General features: G+C 27.7%; 2 protein-coding genes across 3 annotated transcripts in view; one reads left to right on the top strand and one right to left on the bottom strand.

Annotated features, from left to right (window-relative positions):
* Window positions 1-15,119, bottom strand: part of GluClalpha (glycine receptor alpha 1) — a 155,771-nt gene that overhangs the window by 100,116 nt on the left and 40,536 nt on the right. The window lies entirely within an intron of this gene.
* On the top strand, window positions 46-13,299 carry fbp (fructose-1,6-bisphosphatase). Its single transcript, XM_029302674.2, has 4 exons — window positions 46-285; window positions 6,986-7,459; window positions 10,479-10,668; window positions 13,000-13,299. Exons 1-4 carry the CDS (start codon window positions 113-115, stop codon window positions 13,189-13,191), a joined length of 1,029 nt encoding a protein of 342 aa, XP_029158507.1. The 5' UTR covers window positions 46-112; the 3' UTR covers window positions 13,192-13,299.

Here is a 15,119-nt window from a genome sequence, read left to right as displayed (position 1 = left end):
CCGGTTTAATCATTGCCCTCTGCCTTATATAACGTGGCGCTTCGAGACCGAGTTTCAGTCTACGTCGAGCCGAGCCCCCGGATCCGCTCTATTTCGAGAACACGCGCTCGCGATGACATCAAAAGACATAATGGACTCGGACTGCATGACGCTGACGAGATTCGTGTTGGCGGAACAGCGCAAGGTGCCGGCGGCGACCGGCGATCTCACCCAGCTGTTGAACAGCATCCAGACCGCCGTGAAGGCCGTCAGTTCGGCCGTGAGGAAGGCCGGTATCGCTAACATGTGAGTAGACGCGGGCAAAGTGTCAGCGAGAAAAACGTAACAAGACCGCGGAATCGTCCGTCACCTACACCACCTTCCATCGAGTTGATAAAAGCAGGCTCTCGAGGGAATTCAGTTATAAATTAGATACTTTTTAGCTTGGAATATATATTAAACGTGAGAAAGAGATACTTTGGTATAATGGGTGTTTCAGAGGAGAAATGCTCTCGGCGTTCTACAGGATTGATCGTGCACTGAAAAATGGTTAACTTGAATAAACCTTGCAACTAAATATTATTTTGTTAATTGAATATAAATAATAATAAATAATAATTAAATAAAAAATTATATAAATCTGATTGGCCAATCGGCAACTGTCATTTGACAATCAGCTGACAGGTTGTTTTGCTCTGATTGGTCAATCCGCAGACTGTAACAAAATTATTAACTTGAATAAACTTTTCAACTAAATATTATTTTGTTAATTGAATATAAATAATAATAAATAATAATTAAATAAATGATTATATAAATCTGATTGGCCAATCGGCAACTGTCACTTGACAATCAGCTGACAGGTTGTTTTGCTCTGATTGGTCAATCCGCAGACTGTAACAAAATTATTAACTTGAATAAACTTTTCAACTAAATATTATTTTGTTAATTGAATATAAATAATAATAATAATTAAATAAATGATTATATAAATCTGATTGTGGCCAATCGGCAACTGTCACTTGACAATCAGCTGACAGGTTGTTTTGCTCTGATTGGTCAATCCGCAGACTATAACAAAATTATTAACTTGAATAAACTTTTCAACTAAATATTATTTTGTTAATTGAATATAAATAATAATAAATAATAATTAAATAAATGATTATATAAATCTGATTGGCCAATCGGCAACTGTCACTTGACAATCAGCTGACAGGTTGTTTTGCTCTGATTGGTCAATCCGCACACTGTAACAAGATTATTAACTTGAATAAACCTTGCAACTAAATATTATTTTGTTAATTGAATATAAATCATAATAAATAATAATAATTAAATGGAATAATGATTAAATAAATTATTATGTAAATCTGATTGGCGCAACTGTCACTTGACAATCAGCTGACAGGTTGCTTTGCACTGATTGGTCAATCCGCACACTGTAACAAAATTATTAACTTGACTGAACCTTTCAACTAAATATTATTTTGTTAATTAAACATATAAAAATATAAAAATTAAATATATTAAATCTAACAAAACCTATATTTGATATAAATACTAATATATGTTCAATTAACAAAATAGTAATTCAGTTGAAAGGTTTAGTCAATAAATTAATAAATTTCTTTCAGTGTATGTACACAGAGAGAATTTTCTTTCTTAGAATTTACCCTGAAAAATCATAATCGTGGTACCATGTACGAAAAATATTAATATCTGCCATAATAAGATACAAAATATGTTCGATTAATTTTACTATGTATGTACATATTAATATTTTTTATTTAAATATTAATCAGGGAACCTCTTATAAAAAATTCTTCCAGTGCCATATTGTCCCAGGATTACCATAATTTGAGAGTAAATTCTAAGAGAAAATTCTCTTCGTGTACACATGATTTTAAGCAAAATGTTTATACATATAAACATGTGTCCTATTTTAAACGGTTATAAAGGTCCACTTAATATAATAATCAAATTCTATGAAACAATGACGTTAAATTTTAGCTGACAATAAATTGGAATAATTAATTAATGATAATTTTGCGTGAGTGAATATAAGGCATTTTATGTATAACAAAAACTAAAAATGTCAAACTAACACTGAACTTATCAAATGTGACGTAATGGTTGTATTCATAACAAAAATAAGAGGAAATGATAATTTAATGTAATTGTTTCATAATAGTTGACTCTACTAACAGTAAGTTAATAAATATATTTGTGCTCCTAAAATTGAACATGTATTTTTATAACTGTTCAAAAAATAGGACACATATTTATATATGAACTTTTTTGCTTAGAAAATTATGTGTACAATCATGTCCTAAAATGCTAAATTCTTTCTGAAACACCCTGTATATATATGTGTTATAATTTATAATAAAAATTATTTATATCTTTTCGAAATTTTTTTAAAATTACTTCTTTCTTAAATTATAATCAAATGAAAAGGCTCTGATATAAACACAAATTCAGGTAGGAAACGAATTAATAAGAATCAGGTGCAAAAATTATTTATATAACAAACTTGTTTAACATTTTTTATTCTATTTGGCTCATCCATATTTGTATATATTCCCGTCTTTGGTAATCTTAACAATATACAAAACAGTTTACTGTGTACTGTTTTTGTATATCGCTGAGGTCACGCATTTTTAATTCCTTATTTATTTCACGTTTGACCATTTTACGAAAGACGTAAAACGAAGATGTAGAAGACATGAATTTTTAATCGATTTCCTGAAGATGGTCCAAAGGGAATACGGATCAAGACATAAATTTTGTTTGTTAATCAATCTGCTGAAGATGCGGAATTTCCAAACGGAAAGGATCGCAACGTTCAAATTAAATAAGAATTTAAAAAATAAGTTGCACTGTAAGAAACAATTTATTGACGTGACTAAACCTTTCAACTAAATATTATTTTGTTAATTGAAGATGTATATAAAAATATTTAAATTAAATATAATATATTAAATCTATAACAAAACATATATTAGTATTTAAGTCAAATATATATTTCGTGCAAGACTTAATGTATTATATTTAATTTAAATATTTGTATATGAATAATTAACAACATAATATATATTTAGTTGAAAGGTTTAATCAAGTTAACAAATTTTTTTGCATTGTGGATTTTATTAATATTGCTTACTTGAAAATGTATTCTTTTTTAATTATATATTATTATTAAATTATATCAGGGTTGGGTAAGTTAATGATTTATTTAAACTAAGTTAAGTTAAAGTTAATTGTTTATAAAATTAATTTAGTTAAGTTAAAAGATTAAATTAACCGCAATTAAATCAAAAGTTAATTTTTAAAAACATTTATATTAAATTAGAATTTTGTTTGTTAATTCTTTTAAAATTTATAATAACAAACAACAAAGGAATTTTGATTTTTATATAGAAATATATTTTTTTGGTAATTACAATTGATGATAAATGAACATAATACTTTATTTTAAAAATAATACATTTATAACTTTATAAAAAAAACAACAAAGGTATTCAGAGATAAAAGAAATTTAACTTAGAAAAAAAGTTAATAAGTTTAAGGTCAGAAATAACTAGTTGAAGTTAAAAATACATTTTAAATTAACTCAGCTAAGTTAAAAGTTATTAACTTTTTAACTTTTAATGAACTATTACCCAACCCTGAATTATATATTAAATCTATATTGTGTAATTAAATTATATAAATATTAATTATACCTGGAGAGAATTTTCTCTTAGAATTTATCTTGAAAATTATGGTAATTGTGTGGGACAATATGGTATTGGAAGAATCTTATAAAAATTTCTCTGATTAATATTACTACAATAAAAAATCTTAATATGTATATAGTAAAATTAATCGAACATATTTTATATCTTATTGTGATAGATATTGATATTTTTATTATGCGTAAATATTAATTAATAATTAATATTTACATAATATATTACATATTTATTATATACTACATAATATACTATATTATATATTATACATACATACATATACATATATATATATATATATATATATATATATATATATATATATATATATATTATATACTATGTTATATTATTATTATCATATATTATTTACATATTTATATTAATTTTTAGTTTCTCTTATAATTAATAATTATAAATTAAGAGAAACTCTTATAAAATTCTTTCAATATTATATTGTCTTAGATTCCCATGAATTCATCATCAATCATTTCGGGGTAAATTCTACGAGAAAATTCTCTCTGTGTATAAATTTAAAGTTAAAAAGTCTGTGCAACTGATATGCAAGAAACAAGATTTGTGTTTTTACACTGCAGCCTGTATATGCGATTTGATATTTTTACTTGATGCGGAACGGTCACAATTTAACACGCGATAGAGCAAACTCGACTAATGCCTTGCATAGTGCATGTGCCAAGGCTCCACAGCGTCGTCAACTGAGGCTAACGTTCGCTCGAGCCGACGCGCGTCACTATATTTTATTCAAATGTATTCGGCAGCCGCGTGTAATTTCACGCATTTACTGTCGTGCTCAAGCTGCCGATATATACGCCGGTAAACATTAGTCTCTATGCCGTGACAATTCTGCATAGCCTCTCTTGCATATAAATAACACATAAATGATTTATTATTGTATCAACATGAATAAAGCAATTTCATAACCGGTCTGGGCTTTTGCGTCCCGAGCTCTCAATTATATCGATAATCTGACGCGGATTTTGCCTCGAGTCAAGATTGGAAACTGATAATTAAATCATTGACGTATCAATCGTTCTTCGATCATTTTTATCCAAAAAACTCTTTCGCGATATATCGATCGTAACGATTGTCTCGATAGATTTTTGGTAATTTAAGGCTCCTTGATTATTGTTGTTGGAATATTGTGACGTCAGAGAAAGTACGCATTAAAAATTCTCAAATGCCATTTCGAAATAAAGATATTTCGATGAAACAGCACTTCAAATGGCTTTATAACTCACTCTTAAAATATATCTCAAAAACTATTCCTTTTATAATAAATCAATACAGCTGTAAAATGACTGTAATATGAGCCCCAGAACTTAAAAAACTTATAATGAGATCATAATTATTTTATTTGTCACTTAAAAGTTATCTGGACAAAAATGATTCAAACATATTTAAAGATGAAAAAAAAAAATCAAAAATAGATATCTATAAAGCTCCCTAATTATAAGATAATTGCTTTATATAATTTTTAATTTATGCTGCTTGAATATTGTTAGAATATATGTAAACCATAGAATAAATAAATATCCAAGTATAGTAAATTGACGTCATTAAACGTCAAAATGTCATTTTTACGTTTAATGACGTCAGTTTGCTACTTGGATAATTAAAAATAATTAAAATAAATAATTATAATAAAATATTAAAATTTTCCAAAATTACTTAAGTGACGTCATCATGATATCATTCTGAGATTTATGTTCTATCTGAGGATAAAAACTGGAATTTAATTACATATTTAATATTAAGAAAATTACAAAATAACAAAAAAAATTTTGTTAATTAAGAAAGAACAAAAAATAAACGTCAAAAAAAATTAAATTATGCCCCTGGAAAAAATCCTCCCATTCTAATCAGCTGTTAAAGGGATGCTGCTGTCGTTCTGTTTTACCGACTTTAAATTAGATTAGGTTCACTTTTTATTAAATATACATATTGAAAAATCCTCCACAATGAAAGTACTGATAATAAATAAATGGGGGAGCGCTGTTTTGCAACTACTTTTTGCTGTTTTATGCCTCGACATCGATTCCGCGCGCAAATATAGATACATATATAATTAATTCAAGTACGAATCTTTTGATACAGGCTTTTAATTTCATTTTTATTACTTCTGTATTATTCTTTCATATCATCTCTATTGGGAGCGCCACATTTTGTGCACAAATAAACTGCAGAACTTTTGTATTAAATAAGTATTGTTATGAGCTGATGCAAGAGGCCGATAAAAAACTAAAGGATTCTAAGCTAACCTCAGTTTCTTTCCTGTTTTATCGACAAAATTTGAGGTTAGATAAACTATAAATCTATTTATTGGCTATACAAATTGTTTCTTACCTGAAATTAAAACACTTCGCCCTTTGTTAATACTTTAATTTGTACAGGAAAAAGATTGATCAATCAGTATAGTCTCATATATCTTGGTTACAGAATTATGAATGCTTAGAATTCATCATTCTGTAATCAAGATATGTAGATTGATAAATCTTTTTCCTGTACAAATTAAAGTATTAATATTAACAAAGGGCAAAGCGTTCTAACTTCAGGTAAAAAAACAATCCATGTAGCCAATAAATATATTTATAGTTTATCTAACCTCACATTTTGTCGATAAAACAGGACGGAAATCATAGACTTCTTAAGGATGTTTCGGATCACCTTAATTGCGAAAAAAGGATTTTTCAATCTGTATAGCCAATAAAAAGAAAAGCCCTTGAATTCAAAGTCGGTAAAACAGTGATGGTCAGCATCCCCTTAAGGGGATTCTGAACGTCTTTGAGAAGTCTGTTGTTTTTTCCTGTTTTATCGACAAAATGTGAAGTTAGATAAACTATAAATCTGTTTATTGGCTAGACGGATTGTTTTTTATCTGAAATTAGACCAGACCGGATTTGACATTGGATAAAGGAATATAAGTGAATGTTTAGATATCAATTTGGAAGCCTAGTAAACGAGAATAACCCATCCTACATTTTCATGTGTGCACAAAAATGTAAGATGAGTTATTCTCGTTTACTAGGTTTCCAAACTGATATCTAAACATTCACTTATATTCCTTTATCTAATGCCAAATTCGGCCTGCTCTTATTTTATATGTATAAACTGCCAATAAAAAGAATAACCTATTTATACTTTATTATCTAATCTCACATTTTGTCGATAAAACAGAAAAAAACAACCAACGTCTCAAGAATGTTTAGAATCCCTTTAAACGCGCTTGGCGCATCTCGATGAATTTCTAGGTACGGCATCGCCGGCAACACGAACGTGCAGGGCGAGGAGGTGAAAAAATTGGACGTCCTGAGCAACGAGCTCTTCATCAACATGCTGACGTCCTCCTTCACGACGTGCGTGCTCGTGAGCGAGGAGAACGAGCACGTGATCGAGGTGGAGACGGAGAAGCGAGGCAAGTACATCGTCTGCTTCGACCCGCTCGACGGCTCGTCCAACATCGACTGCCTCGTCTCGGTGGGCTCGATCTTCGGAATTTACAAGAAGCAGCCCGAACAATCCGGGGATGCCGCGGTGACGCAGGCCGCCACCCTGCAGCCTGGACGAAACTTAATCGCGGCGGGATACGCTCTTTATGGCTCGGCAACCATGATAGTGCTCTCGATCGGCCGCGGCGTTAATGGATTCACCTACGACCCGGCCATCGGGGAGTTTATACTGACCGAGAGGAACATGCGTATGCCTGACAGAGGAAATATATATAGGTACCTATACACAGATTTTCTCTTCAAATTCATCCTGAAAAGCGTGCTAATTGTAGGACAATAGATTGGTGTTGGAAGAAATTTATAATTCCTCGGATTCATATTTTTACCACCATAAAAGATATTAATATCTATGATAGATATAGAATATGTTCGATTAATTTTACTAATATACTGAAAAAAAATTAAATCGACTATTATAAATCTTTCATCTAAATTAATTATTTTGTTAATTAAACATATATTAGTATTTAAGTATTTAAAATCGTGATAATTGTAGGACAATATATGGTGTTGGAAGAATTTTGTAAGAATTTCTCGGATTTATATTTTTACCACAATTAAAGATATTTATATCTATCACAATAAGATATAAAATATGTTCGATTAACTTTACTATGTATATATATATATATACTGAAAAAAATTAACTTGACTATTATAAATCTTTCAACTAAATTAATACTATTTTAAATTAATACATTTTGTTAAATAAACATATATTAGTATTTAAAATCGTGATAATTGTAGGACGATATATGGTATTGGAAGAATTTTGTAAGAATTTCTCAGATTAATATTTTTATCACAATAAAAGATATTGTTATCTATTACAATAATTAAGATATAAAATATTCGATTAATTTTACTATGTACATGTACTGAAAAAAATTGTTAATTTGACTCTAAATCTTTCAACTAAATTAATACCATTTTGTTAATTGAACATATATTAATATTTAAATCAAATATATATGTTTTTTTAGATATATATTATATTTAATTTAAATATTTTTATATGTTCAAATCACAAAATATTTAGTTGAAAGGTTTAGTCAAATTAATACATTTTTTTTACTGTGTAGAAAAATTTCATTATGTTTACTATGTTTTAAAATTGATCGAACATATTTTATATCTTATTGTGGTGATATTAATATTTTTATTGTGTAAATATTAATCGGAGAATTTTATAATATTCATCCAATACCATATTGCAAAAAAAGAAGTAGAAATTATATAAGTTCACAAATTATATGAATTCGTGCTGGAAAAAAGAATATTGTGAAAAATTATATAGACAAATATAGTCAGCGCATTTATATCGTATATTAGGATTTTTTATCCATTAATTTCACAATTTTTGTAATTCTTATAGAACTCTTTTTTAGAAAAAAAGTTTGATGAAATAACACGAGTTTAAAGATTCTCGCATCGACTTTGAAAATTTCCATTTAAAATATTGAGAAAATTAAAAATTTCTGCATTTTATCTAAGTTAAAAAACTATAACAAATTAGAATAGTTTATAATGTTTTATAATTATTAAAATTTCGTTAATTTTAAAACTAAAAAATTTTAATCGATAAGTTAACACAACTTTAAGCAATAAAATTAATGGAACAAAAAATTGATAAATTACAATAATCTTGAAAAATTCTATCTTGATGCGTGTGTCAATCGATGAATAAAATTTCAAATGTTATTATGTAAGATGATCATCTCAGCCTGTAAGTAAAAAAAAATTGAGCACAATGCGAAGATCGAAAAAGATAAATTTCGATTAAAATTCAATGTATTTTAAATGAGAATTTTCAAAATCAATACGAGAACCCTCATCGTATTATATTTTACTTAGGATCAAAATACTTTTTTTACCGACTAAAAAGTTAGAGGGAATCCTATACAAGAATTTTATAAATTGCTAAATTAATAAACACCCTATTGTATATTTAAATGTGCAAAATTTAAAGCCCGCTTTGAGTTATAATTCCCGACAAAATTCAAGAGACGAAAATCTACTTATAAATTTAATGCACGCTATTGTTAATGTGTATTTTGTATAATATGTATGTATATGTATAGTATACATTTTATACATTATTTCTCCAAACTATTTGTTTGCACAAAAGACTAAAATTCTGCCGCGCAAACTGCAAATCAGTTAAAATATATGCTCGAGTTTTAGTTTGTTTTTATATTGTAAAATTATATTTTTCTCACTAAAAATGTTCTATTGTCATCGATCGTATTAATAACAAAAATCGCATAATTATGCGATCGTTAATTACATTCATATAATTTTATTAATATAAAATTTAAAAAAATAAAAATATTTGTCAACATATAAAAATAAATAAAAATATAACTATAAATATGTGTAAATATTTAATAAATATATAAATATATTTTCATAAATATTTTTACAAATAAAAATATATTTTTATTTATAAATATATATTATATAATATATAAATATATACAAATATATATTATATAAAATATAAATATTTATTTATAAATATATATACTTGGGAAATATTCATTTTTCGATTATCATACCTTAATACTTTTATGCACAGAATAATGAGATAAATCAGTTGATGTAAAGAAAACACATAGTTACCTTTAAAAAAAAATATGAAAATTGCAATAAGCAGTTAGATAATTTTTCTTTAAGACAACTATGTGTTTTCTTTACACCAATTGATTCGTCTCATTATTCTGTGCATAAAAGTATTAAGGTATGATAATCGAAAAATGAATATTTCCCAAGATATTTTGTATTTTATGTCAAAATACTGCAAATTTGCAGCCTTAATAACTCGAAAAATACTTCATGAAAAAATATTTTATTGTAGTGTTTTGGAAAGATCTCGAAGTCAGCTACAAAAGTATGCAAGAAAAAATATAGTGTTCCATTTAAGAAATTGAAGTTGACCTTTACGTAACCTTCAAATGGCTATTCAAGGTCAAATCAATGACACCATCTCATGTCCCCCTTGAAACCATACAACTTTTATCTGAAACATATATGTATGTTCATATTTTATTTATTAAAATATATTTATAAAAATATCTATTATATATTTATTTATATTTAGATTGATTTTTATTTATTTTTATATTTTAAATAAAATTATATGTAATATAATTAATAATCGCATAATTCTGTGCTCTTTTGTTATTAATAAAAATATTTACAATATAAATATTGATATTACAAACATTATTTACAGTATTAACGAGGGTAACGAGAGCACGTGGGACTCCTCTATCAAGGAATACATACAATCGAAAAAATATCCTACGACCGGAAAACCCTACAGTGCCAGATACGTGGGTTCTATGGTTGCCGATGTGCACCGAACGATTAAATATGGCGGCATCTTCCTCTATCCAGCGAGCCAGAGCAATCCGAATGGCAAGGTATTAATCTCGCGATAATTATTAAATGAACGCTTACGTAAACACTTTCGTAACTTGGGAAAAACAGGTCGGAGAGAAAAATATAGATAACACGATAAGCGATAGCGCGATGCATTATAAACAGGATACACAGTAGGAAAATTTGCTTTCTAGTTCAAAACAAGGTCCCCAGGAAAATTTTTCTGCTCAATATTTGACATGTTGCTGTTGTGTTAATTGGATTTACGTGTTAAATTATGAAAATACCTGTATAAAAGGAACAATCTGCATCTGGTTTTAATTTTACACAATAAATAAAACAATGTTCTGTTTTATTAGTAGCAAAATTTATCTGTTAAAAAATTTGCATAAAAAATATTGATTTTATAATATAAGTGGGGATGATAAAATTATTTTTACACATATATATATACATATATATATATAATATTAATATTTTAGTTAATTTTTTTTACATTAAACTTTTTTTACATTTAAAATAAAACAATGTTCTGTTTTATTACTGCAAGATTTATCTGTTAAAATTTAGAGAAAAATATATTGATTTTATATTGTAAGTGGGGATGGTAAAATTATTTTTACACACACACACACACATATATATATATACATATAATATATAATATTAATATTTTTACTTAATTCTTTTACATTAAACTTTTTTTACATTTAAAATAAAACAATGTTCTGTTTTATTAGTGGCAAGATTTATCTGTTAAAAAATTTGAAAAAAATATTGATTTTATAATATTATAAAGTGGGGATGATAAAATTATTTTTATACACATATATATAATATAAATATTTTTAGTTAATTCTTTTACATTAAAAGTATGTTAATTTTGCAGCAAATTTATTTTAAATGACCTGAAGTTTCGCATTTATTTTATGTTCAAATATTAACGCGATATTCGCGTCTCCATTTAACATACCCATGTTATGTTAAATGAAAACACGAAAATTTCTGTAAACTGACATGCGATATACACAAATTTTGCAACTGCGTACCGAGCCGTCTTTTCTCAACCTTGCGTTGATACGATCTCGTTTCGTATTTTTTCTGCGTCCACTTTTGTCCCGATTATTAGCAAAACACCCTTCGCGATCCCGCATTTATCGGATATACTTATCATCACGGACGACTTGAGTAACGAAGCTCGTTACAGCTCGTTGTATAACAAGTTCGCTTTGTAACAGATGTTTACGCTGTCCGATAAGCGTATGTATATATATATATATATATATAGAGAGTATCGGACTTTGGAAATTATTTTATCTAGACGCGGGCAGATATCCGGTTTCCAGCTGCGGATCGATGTATGGCGGTAATCTCTCAATTTCTGTGTAAATATGTGAAAAATTATCGGACTTTACGCGTTATGTAGTATCCATCTCCCGTGCGCGATTGTAACTTTTTATCGAAATATCGTACATGATAATTTAAAAGAGAATAACACGCGCGCATTTACCAATAATTAACTTTTCCGTGTTTATTATCACCCTATGCGCGCATATATTATAATTTATTATAAAATACCTATATATTCTCTCCACTACCGCCTTCGGATATATGTATATTCAAAATAAATTTCATGGACGCGATAATTATGCAATTGATGCACGAGCGTCCGCAGAATTTTTCTCAGGGGAAGGTATGATTAAATTTTTTGTTTCCTTTTTTGTTCTTAATTTTTTTTAATTTAATTTTTATTTTCTCATTTCTTTTTATTTAAATAGAATTTTTCCGCAGAATTTGTCCCAGGGGGAGGACATGATTAATTTTTTTTGTTTCCTTTTTTGTTCTCGATTTTTTAAATTAAATTTTTTTTTATTTAAATAGGATTTTTCCGCAGAATTTGTCCCAGGGGGAGGACATGATTAATTTTTTTTGTTTCCTTTTTTGTTCTCGATTTTTTTAAATTTAATTTTTATTTTTATTTTTTTTTATTTTTAAATAGAATTTTTCCGCAGGATTTTTCCCAGGGAAGGCATGATTAAATTTTTTTGTTTCCTTTTTTGTTCTCAATTTTTTTAATTTAATTTTTTTTCAATTTTTATTTTCAAAATTATTTAAATAGGATTTTTCCCAAGGGAGGACACGATTAAATTTATTTCGTTTCCTTTTTTGTTTTAAAATTAAATTTTTAAAAAATTATTTTTTTTTTTTAATTCAATAGGATTTTTCCCAGGGGGAGGACATGAGACACGGTTAAATATTTTTGTTTCCTTTTTTGTTCTCAATTTTTTAAATTTAATTTTTTAAAATTTTAATTTTAATTTTTTTTAAATTTAATTTAATTAATTGATGCTAATGTGATTTCGTAATTTCAGCTGCGACTTTTATACGAGTGCGTACCAATGGCTTTCATAACGAAGGAAGCAGGTGGTCTTGCAACAAATGGCAACATCGATATTCTGGACATTGTTCCGGAAAGCATTCATCAGAGATCTCCAATTTTCTTGGGCTCGAAGGACGACGTTAACGACGTGATGACGTACATAAAAAATCAAAACAACCGATGAAAGCCGGAGGAGTCTGGGATATTCAACGCGAATGCTTAAAAAACGAACGAGTTTTGTGTACTTTTTTTCATTTTTTCTTACTTTGCAATAAATGTATTTTTCATTAAATCCTTCTTCTTTATATATACAAGGTGTCCCCAACCACCCGTACACCCTTTTTATCTCGAAAACAGAGCGTTTTAGAGAAAAATGGTTCAAGGGGTTGAAAAATGGCTTGAAAAGGGCTATGAGATGGTGGCAATGATTTGACCTTGAATGGTCATTTGAAGGTCACGTGAAGGTCACCGTCAATTTTTCAATCATTAACCCCCATTTTTTATTTGATATTCTTGTAGCTTATCTTGAGAGCTTTCCAAAACACTATAATTAAATGTTTTTTCGTGAAGTACTTTTCGAGTTATAAAGCTCCAAAGTTGCAAAATTTTGATAAAAATGCAAAATATATATCTTGTGAAACATTCAGTTTTCGGCAATCTTACTTTATTACTTTTACGTACAGAATAATAAAACTAATCAATAGATGTTATGAAAACACATAATATTCTTAAAGAAAAATTGGGGTGTACGGGGACACCCTGTACGTTGAACGTCGTCGCATCAAGAAACCTCGGCCACACAATTTAAATACTCGAATAATTTATTATCGCTACAAAGTACTGGGTAAATAATTGATAATTATTAATTAATTGAGATTAAAGTCAGAACAAAGCGCGCGAACGCGTAATAAACTTCGCGTCGTCAAGCGCTTTTGCAGGTCATTACGAATAATTACGGGCGATTGTTGACACAAATCCGGTGAATCCGAAAATTCATCGCGTTTTCGTAGAAACGCTCAAATTGCAACGTTAACGCGGGAATGATTACATTTATTTAGATCGATATAAATAAATATAATAAATACATTTTTAGCTTTTTTTAAACGTATTTACGTATATTCTTCATAAAAGCGTCGTAATAAAATCGTTAAAAAATCATCAAAGAGAAATATATCGGCCAAGAGTAATAGAACGATTTCGTGAATACTTCATCAAAGAGCTCAATCTATTTCGATATCGCTATATATATTCTCCCTCCCCCCGAAATAATAATAATAATAATTTTTCCACGATTTACACCGCGTTATGGTAAAAAAAAATTGGATATGATGGCTAAAAAATATAATGAACAGACGAATACAGATAATAAAGATGTATAAATTGTAATGTAACTCATAATTTTTATTTCTGTTTATCACTATTTTTTTTATAACTCATCTCTTTTTCACAATTTGGATAAAATGGACCATTTAATTAAAAATATTCATTAAATTATATATTTTGTTTGTGTATATAAAATTTTACGTCCGTTCCGCGTTTTAAAGGTAGTTTCGAAAATTATTTTTAGTTAAAAATTCAAAAGTGTTTATATTAAAAAAGGATATTAATGTTTAATGTATAGCTAAACATGTAAAATTATAAGTTTTTTTTTTAATTACTTTAACATGAAATATATGTATGGTCTTATAATATTGTTGCCATCTTTTCTCCAAAAACCAGAAAAGATAGTGAATGCTAATATTTTAATATTTTGATAATATTTAAAAAATTACGTACTTTAATCTTCAATTAGGTCAAGAATTACAGATATTAAACTAAAATATATAATACCTTAATATGTATAATATAATAAATATTTTAATTGTCCGCGTGTGAGAAAAATATAATTTTAAAATATAAAAACCAAACTAAAACTCGAACATATATTTTAGATGATTTATAGTTTGCACGACAGAATTTTAATCTTGTATGCAAACAAATAGTTTGCATCTAAAAAATAATATAGAAATAAAATACGTATATATACATATATGTATACAAGGTGCTTCAAAATTGCCGTACACGATTTTTTCTCAGCAAAAATGTCGAGGCACCTAGTGATTTTCGAATTAT

This window comes from Nylanderia fulva, unplaced genomic scaffold (genome assembly GCF_048542155.1).
Source record: "Nylanderia fulva isolate GAGA-0341 unplaced genomic scaffold, ASM4854215v1 Scaffold123, whole genome shotgun sequence".
Taxonomy (NCBI): domain Eukaryota; kingdom Metazoa; phylum Arthropoda; class Insecta; order Hymenoptera; family Formicidae; genus Nylanderia; species Nylanderia fulva.
Note: the sequence above shows the minus strand (reverse complement) of the source record. Positions and strands in the feature narration are given on the sequence as shown.

Excerpts from the sequence above, each read along its gene's own strand:
- fbp (XM_029302674.2), top strand. The coding sequence starts at position 113 with ATGACATCAAAAGACATAATGGACTCGGACTGCATGACGCTGACGAGA. Across the intron at positions 286-6,985 it reads AAGGCCGGTATCGCTAACAT|GTACGGCATCGCCGGCAACA; the intron begins GTGAGTAGACGC and ends ATGAATTTCTAG. Across the intron at positions 7,460-10,478 it reads GACAGAGGAAATATATATAG|TATTAACGAGGGTAACGAGA; the intron begins GTACCTATACAC and ends CATTATTTACAG.